This window comes from Pelophylax lessonae, assembly GCF_965119305.1.
Source record: "Pelophylax lessonae genome assembly, chromosome: 2".
Classification (NCBI taxonomy): Eukaryota; Metazoa; Chordata; class Amphibia; order Anura; family Ranidae; genus Pelophylax; species Pelophylax lessonae.
In genome coordinates, this window is record NC_138769.1 from 627,082,760 (window position 1) to 627,100,035 (window position 17,276).

The window sequence follows — 17,276 nt, forward strand, 5'->3', positions numbered from 1 at the left end:
CTGACATTGAGAGGTTGTAGTGAATTAAAATCAGCTAGATAAGCAATACAAACAAAATACATCTAAAGTACCATCAGAAAAAGTCACCTTGTATCTATGGGCAATTTAAAGGTGCATTACATTGCAAGAACATGTAGTTTTGATCCTAGTGTAGCACCCTCCTAGGTAGGTGCTAGTGAGAGAGTATAGTTTTTGGCTCTGTCTTCCTATCAGAGGAGCAGCAGGCAAATCTATATTGCTTTCTGCTTCCAGAGATCAGGATCTGTGAGCTAGGTCTTCTCGGTGTGCTCAGTGTGTGATTCATTGGGTCTAGATAGTGTTTCACACTGGTCCAATAGGGAGGCATGTTGGACAGTGGGTGGAAACCTGACCAATGGGTGCACAGGCTTTGATACAGTCCCAGTGATTGGTAGAGACCGGCTATCTCAGTGCATTATGGGATACTGTATAAAAGCCAGGAGCACATGTGCTGCGGGGTCTTTGGCTGGTGAGCAGAGTCCCAGAGGAAGGGTGGCGGCTGCCTCCTTCTCTGTAGCAGTGGTACGTGGTCACAGGCAGTCGGCCTGGGGACCAGAGGAATGGAGCTGAACCCAAAGGTCCAGGAGCTGGCTGAGTGGGGAGACACTGGAGACCCTAGAAAAACAGTATCGTGAGTACAGAGGATCGTGTCAAGGGGCCTGACCTGATGGGGGGCCACCCCAAAAGTAGGATAGTCGGTGGACGGGGGTCAGCAGTCCAGAAAGGGGATACTGAGGAGAGTGTCCTGAAGATAAATGTAGTTCACCATGTCTTCTGGCATGAGACTTAAAACCTAAATCTACCTAAGTGGCAAGGTGGATCAGCAGTCTGGCTGCATTTTCAGATAGGAGTCCTCGCAACCTCGTGAATAGTTAATTTGGAGTATTCCACTATTCCCTTCTACCATCCCTATTTAAAATAAAACACCAAAAACAACTACATACCCCTGGACTGATCATTGACTGAACCAAGAAGTAAAGTGTTAATCTGTGAATGACAGTGTTGCTAACAGTAACCCAGGGGGACCCGAGAGTGTATTATCCAGCAGTCCTCAAGGGGGCAGTGCTACACTATGAAGAGGGTCCACTTTGTCAACAGAGCTAGTCCAGAAAAAAATCACCCCCAGCAAATCAACTCCTCATCAGTGAAGACCCTGCTAGGAAGTGCTGGGTATGGCCTATATTTATTTATATGAGTTTCTGTGATGTTTCAAATTATTATTTTTTTTTTATGGTCCTACCTTTCTAAATGTTCCTTTTTTTTAATTCTCATCATGAAAAGCGCACGTCAATATAACTATATCTTTACAGATTTGCATTGCGCAGTGCTTTCTATGTGGTGCTAGTATTACTGGTGTGGTCAATAATAAATGCCTAAGCATTTTGTCACATGACCTGTTCTCAAACCAGGTCACTTGCCTGATGAAGGGGCTCTTGCTATATATTTATTATGTGACCACGGAATAAAGCTTTTGGACCCTGTAGAGGAATCCTTGGTGTGCTGATGACATTTCTTTACTTTGAGTATCCATGGTTTCCAATCTATGGTCATTACAGCACCCAGCATCACTGAACAGCCGGTTATCTTGAATGTGTGCATAGAGAATATTGCGCTTGGGTTCCCAAAAGGAGGGTTAACCAATCTGAATTTGAATGCTCCTATTCAGCACTAATCATGTGACGAAGTGCCTAGAGTTTTCATAATAAGAACATCCCTAGAGGGAGCCTGGAGTAGCATTTCCTCAAGAAAAGCTGTTTTAGGCTGGCTTCACACTTAAAACTGATGCGGCTGACAGCAGGGGTTCAGTGCGTCCCTGTTCTCCATTTCAGAGACAAATCAGGCCTGAATTTTTGCCTGAATTTGGAGCTGAAACGGAGCCAAAGATGCACAGAATCTCTGTGCAATTCGCTCTGAAGCTACCCCGGAGATGTATGATCCGGCTCCATAGAGAGCGGGTCACAATCTCCTGTTATGCAAATTGGATGCGGGGAAATGCAGCTTTAGTCTTGTGAGGTCTGATGAATCCCAAACTGTGTGGAAAGAATGAGGTCATATTATAATCATATTGAACACAGTGCAACCCTTATTCTCCCAGAAATGGCAACTCATTTATAAAAACAGTCAGATTTAAATTGGGGGTCTGTGATAGACAACAAGGAAAGGTAACACATTTGATATAATACAGCCCAGCTAAGAAAGAAAGCAGAGATGTCAAAAACCTGCACCAGAAGGTCTTCTAAAAGGGCATGCTGTAAATGGCCCTATTGTAAACTGTCTGGTGAGAAATAAAGATCCACACTGCTTTGAGTTTTTTTCTATATTGACCTACAGCTTTTTTTGTACAGTTAAGTTTCATTCATTTTCCATAATTCTTACTGTAATTGAGTCACGTTCATAAAAATGAATTTTTACAAATGTATAAGAGATATAGATACCAAATTTTACAAGGTTCAGATGGCAAATAAGGCAAACTGAACCTCCAATGAGAAATATGCATATGATTTATATCATATTTGGTGTCTGATAAATTGTATTTTCATTCTGCTAAATAAATAATATGCTTTTTGTCAGACTGTGAAACCTGGCTAGATGGAAATTTAGATGTATTCATTATAGTTGAGATTTTTGGTGGCATTAAGAGTTTGCCTCTTTGAAGGAGCTACCCTAGGTTAAACTCTGCCATATTCCTGTCTGGACACGACAGCGAGTGTTATAGACAAGGCAATATTGCAACAGCGAATACTAAAATCAGTGCATGTTACCATAAAAAAATGTGGTGGTGGCAACTGTGTGTATAAAGGGTTAATTGCTCAATTAACCTGCCCCAGTGTTGATTAGTCTCAAGCCCCATACACACGAGTCAAAAATTGGCAGGGAATTTTCGGCCAACGTCCGATCTGCCGATTTTTGGCTTGTTAGTATGATGCTTCCGACAACCAACTCCAACTTTTCGGCCGAAAAAAATCTGGTGTGCAGACTATAAAATTTTTGTTGGCCGTCAACACAACGGCCGATTTTCGTGCAGTCAGTACAGATTTCGACAGGAAAAAATCTAATGAGCAAGTCTGGGCATGCTCAGTGAAGAAAAAACACAAAGAAAACAAACCAGCACATGACATCACTTCTGAAGTAGAATTTTGTTGGCCGAGAAAATTCGTGTGCAGTCTAGGCACATTCCAACCAACAAAACACAACTTGGACAAAAGTTGGACGATGGGTCGGCCGATAATCGTTGCGTGTGTACGAGGCTTCAGTCTGTTGGTGCTTAGGTTGATGAACTGTGAGCTGGAAAAATCTCAGTGCAGGGTGAAGCTGAGACCATAATCAGCATGTCTGTTAAGATATTTTATATTATTATTTGATAAAACTGCTCTACATAAACCAGTGCCTGAAAACTGCATATTTTTTTTGTACAGTGGACCTTTAAGAGTAATAGGATAGTTGCACATGCTTAAATAGTCCTGGAGCTGTCAGAACAGCCACCACTGAGTAGTATCACATTCCTGACAAATAGGACTCACAGATGTCAGACACCTTGCAGCGCCAAAGAAGGCGGCTTTACCTCCAGTATGTACTCATTTAGTATAACATTACATGTCTTGTCAGTGGCGTCATACAAGGAATGCCTTAAATATCATTTAAACAGTATAAGTGTTACTCAGATAACAGCAGCTCATTTAATTAGATTTATCGTAAATCACCCTCCATTCTCTGTTCTGTCGGGAGACATTATACAACCACACGTAATGTTTAATTTCTATTCCTCTGAGATATCTATATCTAAATGGGTTGTTTAAAGGAGCCCTTCATTGCAGATACATGGGGTGAAAGGTATATGAAATGGACAGATACATTCATTTTCTATAGTTAGTAGTGAAAAATTTTTGTAACAGTGATGTATAAAATATGACAACTGAAGTCGGACTTGTTCCTATGTGCAGGAACAATATATTAATTTAAAGCTGTTTTACACAATAACCCCAGTGTCCCATAATGATAATATACAGTTCATTTAAAACAGCATTCCTGTTCAGGAAAAACAAATGATGGGAATGTCCTTTAGAAGAAAAACTTGATTCATGGACCATATATGCTTTTGGGCATGTATGCTTATATCTAACCAAATATTATAAGAAAGAAACTCCAGTTGTCATTTTTGTGTAGCACCCTCCTAGATAGGTGCTAGGTAAAGCATTTATTTTGCTCCATCTGCTTATCAGGGGAGCCTGATCTGTTAGTTATGCCTCTTACATGTGTCCAGGTGTGAGTCACTTGGTCTGAGGGAGTGTCCCCACTGTATCCAATAGGGGAGCCTTCTGGACAGTGGAGGAAACCTAGCCAGTGACACACAAGGTTTTGTGGCAGTCCCAGTGGAAGGGCACCACCGCAGTGCATCCTGGGATTGACCAGAAAAACTGAGGGGACATGTGACAGGGGGTCTTTTGGCGGGAAGCAGAGTCCCAGGAGGAGGGTGATGGCTGTGTCTCCTCCTGCAGTTTGAGGAAGGTGGTCACGGGCAGTCAGCCTGGTGAGCCAAGTGTGGAGCTGAGCCTTGAGGGTCCTGTAAAGCTGACAGTGGAGCTGCAGGCAACTGGGAAAAACAGTGTCTGTGAGTACCAGGGAGCTTGCCAGTGAGGTCAGAGGACAGAAGGTCAGCTCACACAGTTAGCAAGAGTAAAGGAGGTGCCAAGTAGAACCCTGAAGAGTAAGAGTAAAGGGGGGGGGGGCCTGAAGAGTAATCTACTACATAGTTCGCCTTTAAAATACTTCACTTCAGTGGCAAGGTGAAGCAGCGGCGTTGCCACACTCAACTTAGCTAGAAGTACTTCAGTTGTGCAGAGTTCATAAAGTTGCAGTATCCCACTAATCCCTTCTCCTATCCAAGTTCAAATAAAATACAAAAAACCAAATCCTTTGGACTATTTCCTGACAGAGCCAAACCCTTAAAGTACTAAGAACTCATCAGCTGATGCTAGGGGTAACCCAGGAGCTCCCCAGGGAGTAGTGCTACATTTGTAATGCAGGTTAAAACACTTCAGTTCTACTTTATTACCAATATATATTCACTAGATATATCACTTAAATATGCATACCATAAGTGATTCTATAGTGAGACCTAGCTAAACTCTATCCTGAAGTAGCATGGAAAAGATCAATTTGCTTTATCCTGTAGTAGGGGGTAATTTACTCGGAACCGCTTTGCCTCTTTATCCCAATTTATCCTGTGCTGGTGATCACGCTCCCTTATCAGGCTGGATGTTGCTGTTTTTAACAAGTAAGTGGATGCTTTTTTATCCCCAATAAAGTGGATTGTAATGCTAACATTGTTCTGCGCTCTGCCTTTTTGTCCCCTGTAGAAGTCTTGTCTGTATATTGGTCTGCAGGTGTCTGGTCAGTGGGCAACGTACGTGCTAAGTCTGCTCTAAAAAACGCTCTAACTCTAAAAAAATAAAAACGTGATAAAAGCATGAAAAATGCCAAAAAAAAAAATACTGAAAAACTTGGCTGTTCTGCATTTATCAACTTTTTTAAACCATGAGCTTTTGAGGGAGTATAAGTTTTCTAAAAAAAAACGCTACAGCTGAAAAAAAGCTAAAAAACGCTGAAGAACGCTACTGAAAAAAGGTGAAAAACTTCTTCTACAGCTTTCTTCTGGTGTTTTGATAACATCCAGTGTGCATGAGGCCTTAAACTGAATGTTTAACAGTAATCCAACCCCCAATATTAACCTAAGGGGAAATGTCCTGTATATTATCACTGCATCAAATACACCATTTGCAACGGCAGTAAATACCTAAATGGCAATAGTATTTACTAATACTATTACAACACAAATGTCATTTGGTGAAAGTTTTGGAGCTTACAGTATTATAATTTGCCATTGGTTCTGGAAAACATCAAAGTCGTCATTACCTTTCTCTGCTGGAAGCTGATTATACACTACACAAAGCAAATTACAGATCTATAATCTGGCGCGATCCAGCCATCTTTCATGTAAAAGAACAGCCCAATCATACAAGTTCTAACATCTAGGTCAATGATAGAAAGAGAGCACTGCTATATTTTCCTCATGTCAGCTCATTATGGAAGAATACAAAAATGATCGGCTGAGAAGACTTTTTTACAATTGTTTCTCGTCATCTTTTGTATCGTCATCTAAATGCCTTGAAACTTTTTAAGAGCTGAAATTATTTATTGCTTCATTTGTACATTTTTGAAACAAATGTGCTATATATCACAGGTAATAAAATGTAGTTTTTCCGAACTTTGATAACATTTGTCTGTACTCTCAAAGTCCTAAACATGCAAATAATTTCTAATTCTAAAACTGACAAAGACAACAGTTTATTCTTGTCAGATGGGTCAGTGATTTCCCAAGCGAGTTTAGGGCAACTTATTATATTTGTTATTATATATTGTATATTTCCGCGTTCCTTGTGTTTTTGTTATAGGATTCTTCTTCATTGGTGCTATTGATCATATACTTGTTATTAGAACAGTACCCTCTAGTGGCTACTGAAGAGATGCACAACCTATTCAGGTTAGAAGGATGGCAAAGGATGCCTGTGTTATAAAGTCGTTTGTATAACTTAGACCTGCCAGTAATGTGCAGAGGAGAAGACCTAGCAACACAGGAATGCTGTATTATACTGTATATCGGTGACTTATAACCATGGGTATCTGAGAAGCTGTCATTTTTATTGTGCCAGGAGGGTTGTTGCTTTCCTGAAAACGTAATGGGTATTTGTTAATGTGACAGTTTTAATATAAATAGTGCTTTCCAAAGTTCTTAGTTAACACTGAAAATTTAAATACAAACTTATAGTACTTACACTTTCACCTTCAATGTTCTGAAATAGTTTTGGGTCATCAAAGTCACATGATTCACTTGTAGAAGGTAACTGGCTAAAGAAAAAAAAAAAAACAATGTCATCATGGAGATTTTTTAAATGTTAAACATGAATGTAGAATGTATTGTAATATCATCCTAAAGGTAAACTTTGCAATAGTTCCAAACAGGAGCCAACAATTTATGGCAGTATTTCTAGTATTTGGTGAGAGAAAAGCACTAAAGAGTACTTGAAGGAAACTTGTACTGAGATAAATAAGCTGCCACTACTGACATCCTTCTGCCCAGATGTCTCTGGTTTCAATACATTCTGATTCACTGACCAGAAGCAAATATATCACAAATAAAGTCAGAGCAAAGTCAGTGACTCCAAGTATTGAATTCATTGGACCAACATGACAGTGACACAATTTTCACCACTGGTTTGCTGGAAGGACTACTACAATGGAATGGGTAGGTTACCTAGCACCTCCAAATATAACAGTCTCACCACAGCCCTTTACCAAAAAAGAAAGGGGTTGCACAAAACACATATACACTTCCAACACATAGAGTTCTTCCTCGGAGCCTTCTCGTGCAGTGGATCATCAAAAGTAATGGAATAGCATCCTTCAGGTATGCTTCATCGATGCAGCCCTCCCCAGATCGGGGAATCTATTAGACAACTGTAAAAGAACACACGGGAGGGTGCACACGCCTAGTGCATTACCAAAGGTTTATTGTATATAATAAAGCATAGCCAAATTGATACTCACAAAAATGGATGTATACAGCTGTTGTATGGCACTAAGGGGTTGATTTACTAAAGGCAAATTGACACAATCACAAAGTGCAGTTGCCCTCTTCAAGCACAGTTGCTCCAGAGCTTAGTAGATAAGCAGAAGCTCTGCTGACTTCCATCATCCATTAATGTACAAACAAAAATGCTGTTTTTTTATTTCTTTGCTCGAGATTGGGTATTCTTTGCAAATTGGAGCTTTACATCATTTACTAAGATTTGGAGCTACTGCACTTACAGAGGGCAACTGCACTTTGCAAAGTGCACAGTCTATTTGCCTTTAGTAAATCAACCCCAGAATCTCAATCCAGTGCAGGAGTAGGGTGGCCAAGCATATCGTAATGCTGCGCTGGCAATCTGGAGGGACGCACCTTCTTCTTCAGACCTAAAGTTTAGCTCTGGATTGAGATTTAGTGTCTTACAACGCCAGTATACACCCCTTTTCCTGCATGTTTTGCTTTATATGATAAACCTTTGGTAATGCACTAAGTGAGTGTGCCCTCCTGTGTCCTCTTTTACAAATAAGAAACAGATGTTCAAGAAGCATTCCCTCTGTGTTTCCCCTTAGGCTGCTAACATCCTAAAATTTTTGATTTTTAAAGCTATAAGGGCTCATGTCAACAGGCATTTTTAGCCAACACAGCCATTTCCATTGCAACACAGCTGAATGCCTTCTAATGAAAAAAGAAGTATCTGATAAGTAATGGCTGTGCTTGGCCTGCCTTCCTTGCAGCTTATATGTATCTCAATAAGACACGTGTCCAGAAAAAGTAGTGAAACAGAAAACAGATCAAATAAAGCCTCTAAACTGCTATGTACACTGCTCCATTAGAACCAATGGCAATCTGAGGTTAAAACGCTTCTCCTTTAATCGCATTGTCCTCGCGTCCTCATACAATCCCTGCGACTGAATCATTTTTTTTCTATGCTGAGATCACCATTGAGGTATTTGTAAATTATTATCATGTCCCCTCTCAGGTGTCTCTTCTCCAGGGAGAATAAATCAAGTGATTGTAAATGCTCTTCATAATTAAGGTCCTCCAATCCCCTAATCAGTTTAGTTGCCCTTCTCTGGACTCTCTCCAGCTCCAACACATCCCTCCTGAGGACTGGCGACCAGAACTGGACAGAATACTCCAGGTGCGGTCGGACCAGTGTTTTATAAAGTGGTAGGATTATAGTTTTTAGTTTGAGGTGTGTTTCAAACACATGTCAAACACAGGAAAACAATACCTGTGTACATGAACCCTATTTCTGTCATTATAACCTACCTTTTAATTTTCCAATCTTAAAGAATATTAAACAGCAAAATCAGAGACAAAACATCACTCCAATAAACTGCACAAACACAATCTACACACAATAAATGAATGCGCTAAATGTTCCGCTAGAAACACAACTCAGTACAATACACTGGCTAGTCTTCTCCACTGTGGATCTTACTGCTTTCTTCTAGAAATCCCTCCATAATGTTAAGGAGTATGTAATTCTCTATAGCCAAAGAAAAAAAAAAACACATGGTCATTGGAGTTTCAAAACTGGTGGAAATCTTATATGTTCACAATGACTATGCTTTAATCTAGAGATTCTGGAGGGGTCTTTGAGAGAATCTGCACTGCATCATAAAACAGCTTCTAATGGCAGACAGGATATAAGCGCTGAAGCCTTCAGCCAAAATATTAAATCGTTGGATAGGAATTTGACTGAAACTAATTACTATGCATAAGCCTTTAAGTAAACTTAAAAAAAAAAAAAGAAAAACACATAATCACTGCATGTCATATGGGTTTCACCAGATTACTTTTTCTGTGTATTTAGAGTAATGCACGTGGTCATATATACATATGGAACGGCGTATACATATGTGGATGAGGGGAAAGCCAGGCAAACACTGACATCTCCTTGCTCAGTGAAGTCTCCTGTGGATTAAGAGCCTGCTAAGAAATTCTACACAGTATAAGCCTTTGAACGGGGAAAGCTTTGGACACTGCTAAATGGAATATTTTCAGCCAGAATTTGCTAAATATGGGCCCATTGACCGCTAATGACAGTATGCTAATGTTCAGCGTGAGGAAGCCATGCCAGGAGTGCTCCATGGCTTACTGTAAAGGGTCACTAAGTCTACAATGTGGCTTAAAAAGTAACATTTTCAGACAGATATGTAAAATATCTTTTTTTAAATGAATATTAAAACCACAAGCTGGGCATAGACGGATCAATATCTGGCCAGTACAGCAGAGACCAACCAAATTTCAATCTGTGTATGGCCTTATATACACTTGTTTAACCACTTTACCCCCGCTCACATTGCTGCTACTGCGGCAATGTGGCTCGTTATCGTCCAGCGACGTAGGTCTACGTCGCTGGACTCCTCCCCTTGTGGGAGGCTCGCTCCCGCTGTTTTCAGTCGAGTGGAAATCGAGTGTGGAGATCCGCCCGCTTGTGTAAACAAAGCGGGCAGATCTCCTAAGTGACAGGCAGGGTCAGATTGCAGGGTTCAGCATAGCTTAATCTGTCCCTGTGTCACTCAGTCACCTCCCCCCACACATGTCAGTAAGCACCAGGCATACATTAACTCCTCCCTCTCCAATAAAATTAACCCCTTCCCTACCAGTGTCATTTTTACAGTAACAGTGCATATTTATAGCACTGATTACTGTAGTAATGTCACCGGTACCCCCAAAAGTGTCAAAAATGTCAGTCAAGGGTCTGATCTGTCCGCCGCAATGTCGCAGTCCAGCAAAAAAAATCGCAGATCGCCGCCATTACTCGTTAAAAAAAAAAAACACCAAAAATGACAGAAATCTTTCCCTTTGTTAGTAAACGCAAAAACTTTTGCGCAAACCAATCAAAATACGCTTATTGTGATTTTTTTTACCAAAAATATGTAGCAGAAAACAAATTGGCCAAAAATGATAAAACATTTTGATTTTTACATTTTTTGGGGGGGAATTTGATATAAAAAAATGTGAAAAATATTGTTATTTTTTCAACATTTTTGCTCTTTTTTTGTTTATAGCGCAAAAAGTAAAAATCGCACAGATGATCAAATACCCCCAAAAGAAAGCTCTGTTTGTGGGAAAAAAAGGACGTAAATTTCGTTTGGGTACGGCATTGCATGACCGCGCAATTGTCAGTTAAAGTCGCACAGTGCCGAATCGCAAGAAGTGGCCTGGACGTAAGACAGCAAAATCCTCCGGTGGTAAAGTGGTTAACAGAAGTCAGTTGTTAGAACCACTTCTAGTAAATGGACACACTGGAAAACTATTGTTGATCAGCAGCTGCCTACGTCAATGCTGAACTCCCTGGGGATATCAAAAGCCACCATGAGTTATGGACTCATTCATAAAAAAATATTACATTTATTTTAACATACAGGTAGTTAAAGAACCCAAATCTGCCTTGATAGCAGCCTATGGTAATCTTCTGCACAGCAGCACTTATTCAACCACACAGAAGCAAAAGTCCATATTGAGTACATGCCATTATACTACAAGCAATGTTGTAATGACATGGCCACCACTTTGTCAAATACTGAGGCTGATTTACTGCCACATTGAAAATCCTCACACAATAAATCAGATTTCTGTTTTTTTATTTAATCTGCACATAACTGGACAACTGAAGTGGATATTTACACAACAAATTGTGTGAAGATTCTCATATCCTTTAGTAAATCAACACTAATGGGTGCGTTCAGAAAAGTATAACAAAGGCTGCAGCACTGGCAAGCCAGAGTTAGAATTGCATGCTGGGAAACGCAAACACTGGCCGTGAGGGCAGTGTGGGCTCCCAGGATCTACACTGTGCAATTGTAAGGGGCGGCAAATGTGACATTCACTCAACATTCACTTAACATAAATAAATAAAACATTAAAAATGAAAACCACATGCACCAGAAAGGTTCATTTGCAATAAATGGGGCTGACATACTAATGGTGTACAGCATGTTCATCTTGCAAAGTTAATTTTCACTTTCTAAGGGAATTTTCACTTAACTTAGTGAATGTGGTACTAATTGACTTTTTAAAGACTTCCTCATAAAGTGCAAGGAAAAAATAGGATTTTTGACTTACCTAAAAAAATTGTTAGAGTACAGTACAGGACAAAGGCAAAGCAGCGCTGTAAGGACCTCCATATAACCTACTCTCAGTAATCCTCTGTTTTTATCAAGCATTTAATGGATACACAGAGCCTTTAATAAGGCTTACCTATAGGTACTGTAAATATCTCTTAAACTTGCACCGTTTAGGAGATATTTACTTTTAATGCAGCTGGGGCTTTTCGGTCAGGAATAAGACAGCTACAGTTCCTATAAATAAAGGTTTTAACAAAAGCGTGCATTTGCCTTAAGGGCTTTCAGTGGAAGGGCATGACGTTCTCCTATGTTAGTGAATCATGCACACTCACTGTTACAGGAAGTCCCCTAGGTGGGATATAGAATACAAGAAGTGTATGTATTCTGGCACAAAGTACAAAAAAATGACTTTAAAGAGGTTGTAAACCCTCTCTTGGAACTTGTACCTATAGGTAAGCCTTTAATAAGACTTATCTATAGGTACTGTAAATATCTCCTAAACTTGCACCGTTTAGGAGATATTTACTTTTAATGCAGCCGATGACATCATCGGCGCATGCGCTCTGAAGGAACGGCCACCCGTGCTGTTCCTTCAGATCCCTGTGCCATGAACGGCGGCTTCCGCGCAGTGATGTCACTGCGCCTCCGGCCAATCAGATGGCCGGAGGATGCGAACCAGGAAACAGGATGGCCAAACATGTCAGCTGTCCTGTCGCTGAGTGGGCTTCGTTCTAAGGCACGTATTTCATAATGAGCTAGTATGCAATGCATACTAGCTCATTATGCCTTTTGTCTTAAAGGGTTGGTTTTTTTTTTTTTTTTTTTTCATTTTTTTGGGGAGGTTTACTTCCTCTTTAAGAATAAAAGGAGGTCTTAGGCCTCAGAACAGATTTATCCTTGTAAAAACACCAAAAATAGGTTAATAACAAGATAAAGCAACTAACTCCAAAATCTGCCTCTTGAGATTTAACAAAGAAAAACAGCCATGGGAATGTTCTAGATAGGCACAAAGGCTGGCCCCTTGGGGTCAAAAGGACCCATTGAGATTTTACAGTCACCCAAAAGCGTCTGGAAGGAACAATATGAGCGATCTATTATGAAAAAGGCCCTCAACAATGAGTGAGAGGCCAACTGTTATTGGAAAAGGATAGTCATGGCTGACATTCGCCCCTTGAGGATTCTACAGGCTAAACGCTGATCCAGACTCGACTGCGGGAAGGCCAGGATTCATCCCACAGAGTACTGTCTAGAATGAAACTTTTTTATTTCATACCAAGCCGGCAGGAATTCCAGGTGTGAAGATAGCCCAATGCGTAAAGTCGACATTCTAGCATGGAGAAACTTAAGAAAGCAAGGCCCGAAGCGAGAAAAAAAAAAAAAAAAAATAGCGCAGGGCAGACATGACCATGTGAAGAGGGGAGACAGGGCAGGTGTGAGTTAAATTAAATTGTTTTGAGTTGGGGGGTATTCAGGGATTGGTGTATCAGGTTTGGGAGGGGTTGAGGTACAGTTAGGAGGGGTGGCCCCTCAGATTGGAGGTCAGTGGAAGTTCAACGGACGAAGGAAGAAGAAGCTTGGTCACCCACCTTTTTCCCTGCAGAGTATCTCGCCTCAGCTTCCCTGGTCTGTGATGGCGGATTTGGACGTTTTGCTGGAGCAAATTAAGGCCGCTGCCGCGGTGAAGGGGACTGAGTGGCTCCGGTCCCAGGTCTCCACGTTGATGGGGGTTCAGGACTCTGCACAGGATTCGGAGGGGCTTGCGGTCCCGCGGGCTCGGCGGTCACGGCCGCCGGAGCGTTTTTCACCGGACCCTTCCCCTCGAGCTCAGCGTCATCCTAGGAGCCCCGACAGGGACCCTTCAGGGCCGCCGGCTAAGCGTACTCCTGCTGCGGCCGTGCGCGCCTCTGGGAGGAATCCTCTGCATGGACGGAGCTCTGGGGGTAGTGGGGGGAGGCGGCCTTCGGTCTCTCCCCGTCCCTCTCGCCGGGGTGCTACTGGACTGGCGGGCTCCCCTACTGGCGATGCTCCGGTCGGAGGGGTGCCTCGGCGTGGGAGCGGCTTCATGGCGGCCGGTGGCAGCAGTGATCGGCGGGACTCGGAGTCGGCCTCGGCTGGGCGCAGAGAGATGACGCGGCGGGGCAAGTCACGTGGCCGGGTCATCGGAAGTTCGGCTGGTTCACAGAGGTCTCCGTCGGGCGGAGCTGGAGTACGGGGGCGTGGACGCCTGTCGCTCGGCTCTGCAGATGGCGGGAGTGCGACACCTGGTGGACGGATGTCGGCGGTGCCCGGGGACGATCGTTCGGGAGGCGAGGTGTCCGGATCGGATGTGGAAGAGGATGTCGGTGGTCGGTCGGCGACGAGGGAGGCTGGATCGGCGGCTGGGGGCGCCCCCCCTGGGCAGACAGGTGAGGTCACAATTCCTTCTCTGGCTTTGTCTGATTTGCGGGGCTTGTTTGATGTGGGGGGTGGGAGTGCTGGAGCTCGGGGGGTGGGGGTGTCCCGGCCGGTGGGGGCGGGGACCCCGGAAGGGGGTGATGATGGGGGTTTGAGGGGCTTCCTCCTGGGTCTACGGGACCTCTTGGGGCGTTTGCCCCCGGGGGACGGGGGCCGCTTGTCTCCAGCGGCGGCTTGGGTGCCTCCGGCGGGGGGCTCGGACACGGAGCCGGGGGGGGCCCCGGGGCTGGCGGGGCCGTCTTCCACGGGGCTAGTTGCGGGGGGGGCTGGGGCCCCTCCCCAGGTTGTTGGTGCGCCGGCAGTGGTGGCGGTGACGGCCGGGGCGGCGGGGGACAAGACCGGGACGGCGAAGGAGGGGAAGGCGGACGCTGTTCGCCTGGACGATTCAGCGAAAGGTGAGGTATATGTTTGTTTTGAGGGCCCATTGGGGGCACATTTGAAGCAGGAAGTCCGGGAGAAGATCTGGAAGGGTGAGTACGTGGAAATCTTCACGCTGTTGCCCCTCGAGAAGTTTCACCTGGACAGGGTTAAACCGGAGGAGCGCAAGAAGGAGGACGAGGAGGCGCGACGCTATCGGCTTATCCCTCGGACCTTCGCCAATTGGCTGCAGGCCTTTGCCATTCTGGCGGGCGTCATAGGGGAAAAGGCGCCGGAAAACTGCTCGGCCCTGTTCTGCTACATGGACGCTGTAGGGGAAGCCTATCGGGTTTACGGGGGGTCGGCCTGGCTGCGGTACGACGAACAGTTCCGGCAGCGGAAGGCGGTTAGGCCCTCCTTGCGGTGGGACCACAAGGACATCAGCCTGTGGATGCGGCTCATGTCGTCTGCGAAGGCTCCGAATCAGTTTTTTCCAGGGGGGGCCGGTGGTTCTGCGACCCCGGGACAGCCGGCCGCAAAGAGGAGGGGTTTCTGCTGGCAATTTAATGAGGGTTCCTGTAAGTTCGGTGGCACATGTCGCTTCAAACATGAATGCTCCGGTTGCGGAGGTTCCCATTCCTTGGCTCGGTGTTTTAAGTCCGGAAAAGGGCGGTCCGGAGAGCCTTCGCACAAAGGGGACGACGCCGGTGAGGGTGGAAAGGCTGCGGCCTTTTCTAGATAGGTACCCCGATAGGGCGGCTGCCCGACTTCTGGGGGAGGGTTTTGCGGTGGGTTTTCGTATCCCTTGCTCTTTGGCCTCGGTGCCGCCGGTGGCGAGGAATTTGCGTTCGGCATTGCGCCACCCTTTGGTGGTGTCGGATAAGTTGCACAAGGAAGTGGCTCTCGGTCGCATGGCGGGCCCGTTCTCGGAGGTGCCGGTGCGTGACTTGGTGGTTTCGCCGTTGGGGGTGGTTCCCAAGAAAGAACCCAACAAATTTCGCCTCATTCACCACCTCTCCTTCCCAAAGGGTGGGTCTGTGAATGACGCCATCGACCATTTCCTTTGACGCCGCGGTGGCCTGGGTGCGACATTATGGGCGGGGGGCCTTGATGGCCAAATCGGACATTGAGGCGGCGTTCAGGTTGCTCCCGGTTCACCCGGACAGTTTTCGATTGCTGGGCTGCCGGTGGCAAGGGGCGTATTATGTGGATCGCTGCCTTCCTATGGGCTGCTCCATATCGTGCGCGCTGTTTGAGACCTTCAGTTCCTTTGTGGAGTGGGTGGTTCGGGAGGTTTCCGGTGTGAATTCGGTGATCCACTATTTGGACGACTTTCTGTGTGTGGGCCCGCCCTCTTCCAACGGGTGCGCGATCCTGCTTGCCACGTTGCAGCATGTGGCCGGGAGCTTCGGCATTCCGTTGGCCCCCGACAAGACGGAAGGCCCGACCACGGTGCTCAGCTTCCTGGGCATTGTCGTGGATTCGGAGGCCATGGAGTGTCGCCTACCGGAGGATAAATTGGGGGCTTTGAGAGCTGAAATTGAAGGGGTGCTGGGTTTGCGCAAGATTCAGTTGCGCAGCTTGCAGTCGTTGCTGGGTAAATTGAATTTTGCCTGCCGCATTATGCCCATGGGCCGGGTTTTCTGCCGACGGCTGTCGGCGGCGACTTCGGGGGTGAAGTTGCCCACTCACTTCGTCAGGCTCAACAGGGAACACAGGGATGACTTGCGTCTGTGGCACGGTTTTTTGGCCACATACAATGGTAGATCCTTGTGGATGGCCGGGCCGATCAGCAACTTTGATTTGGAACTGTTTACCGATGCTGCTGGTTCGGCGGGGTACGGGGCTTTTCACCGGGGGGCGTGGAGCGCCGCCCCTTGGCCGGGGGCATGGCAGGTAGCGGGGCTGGTCAGCAACTTGGTGTTGCTGGAACTGTTCCCGGTGGTGGTGGCCCTGGAGATTTGGGGGGCGGAGTTCAGGAACCTGAAGGTTCGCCTCCATTGCGACAATCTCGGGGTGGTTCAGGTGATCAACCGCGCGTCGGCTTCGTCTCAGCCGGTGGTGCGCCTCCTCAGGTATTTGGTGTTGCGGTGTCTACGGTTGAATGTTTTCCTGTACGCTGTGCACATTCCGGGGGTTAAGAATGATATTGCTGACGCGCTGTCTCGTTTTCAGTGGGACAGGTTCCGGGAGTTGGCACCGGCAGCGGAGCAACGCGGAGTCCCGTGTCCGGAGTGGCTATGGGGGATTGCCTTGGGGTCCTCGCTGGATGGATCAGGAAGTCGGTGAGCGAGTCCACGTGGTCGGCTTATTGCAAGGTATGGTGGGAGTGGCTGGAGGTGTTGCGGGTGGCATCGGTGGATCCTCTGGGTCCGGAGGTCAGGTGGGTGTTACTTTCTTTTGTCTCTGATCATTTTGAGAGGGGCGCGTCGGCTTCCGCTGTGGCTCGCAAGTTGTCCGGCTTGGCCTTTCTGTTTAAATTTCTGGGTTGTCAGGATTACACGAAGGACTTCGTGGTGAGACAAGCGTTACGGGGCTATTCCAGGGCTTATCGGAGGAGGGACACTAGGCGCCCGGTGTCCTTCGCTCTTTTGCAGGACGTCTGCCGGCAATTGGGGGAGCACTGCGCCTCGAGTTACGAGGTGGTGTTGTTTAAGGCGGCCTTTTCTCTCGCTTTTTTCGGGGCTTTCCGGATTGGGGAATTGGTCAGCTCCTCCCGGACGGTGCCGGGGGGCCTATTG

General features: G+C 45.5%; 1 protein-coding gene across 1 annotated transcript in view; it reads right to left on the reverse strand.

The window, feature by feature from the left end:
- The window catches only part of ATP8A2 (ATPase phospholipid transporting 8A2), a 979,867-nt gene that overhangs the window by 677,948 nt on the left and 284,643 nt on the right, over positions 1-17,276 (reverse strand). Inside the window, exon 16 of the mRNA XM_082246766.1 lies at positions 6,852-6,924. Coding sequence (XP_082102892.1) covers positions 6,852-6,924 — 73 coding nt within the window. The remainder of the gene's footprint in view (positions 1-6,851; positions 6,925-17,276) is intronic.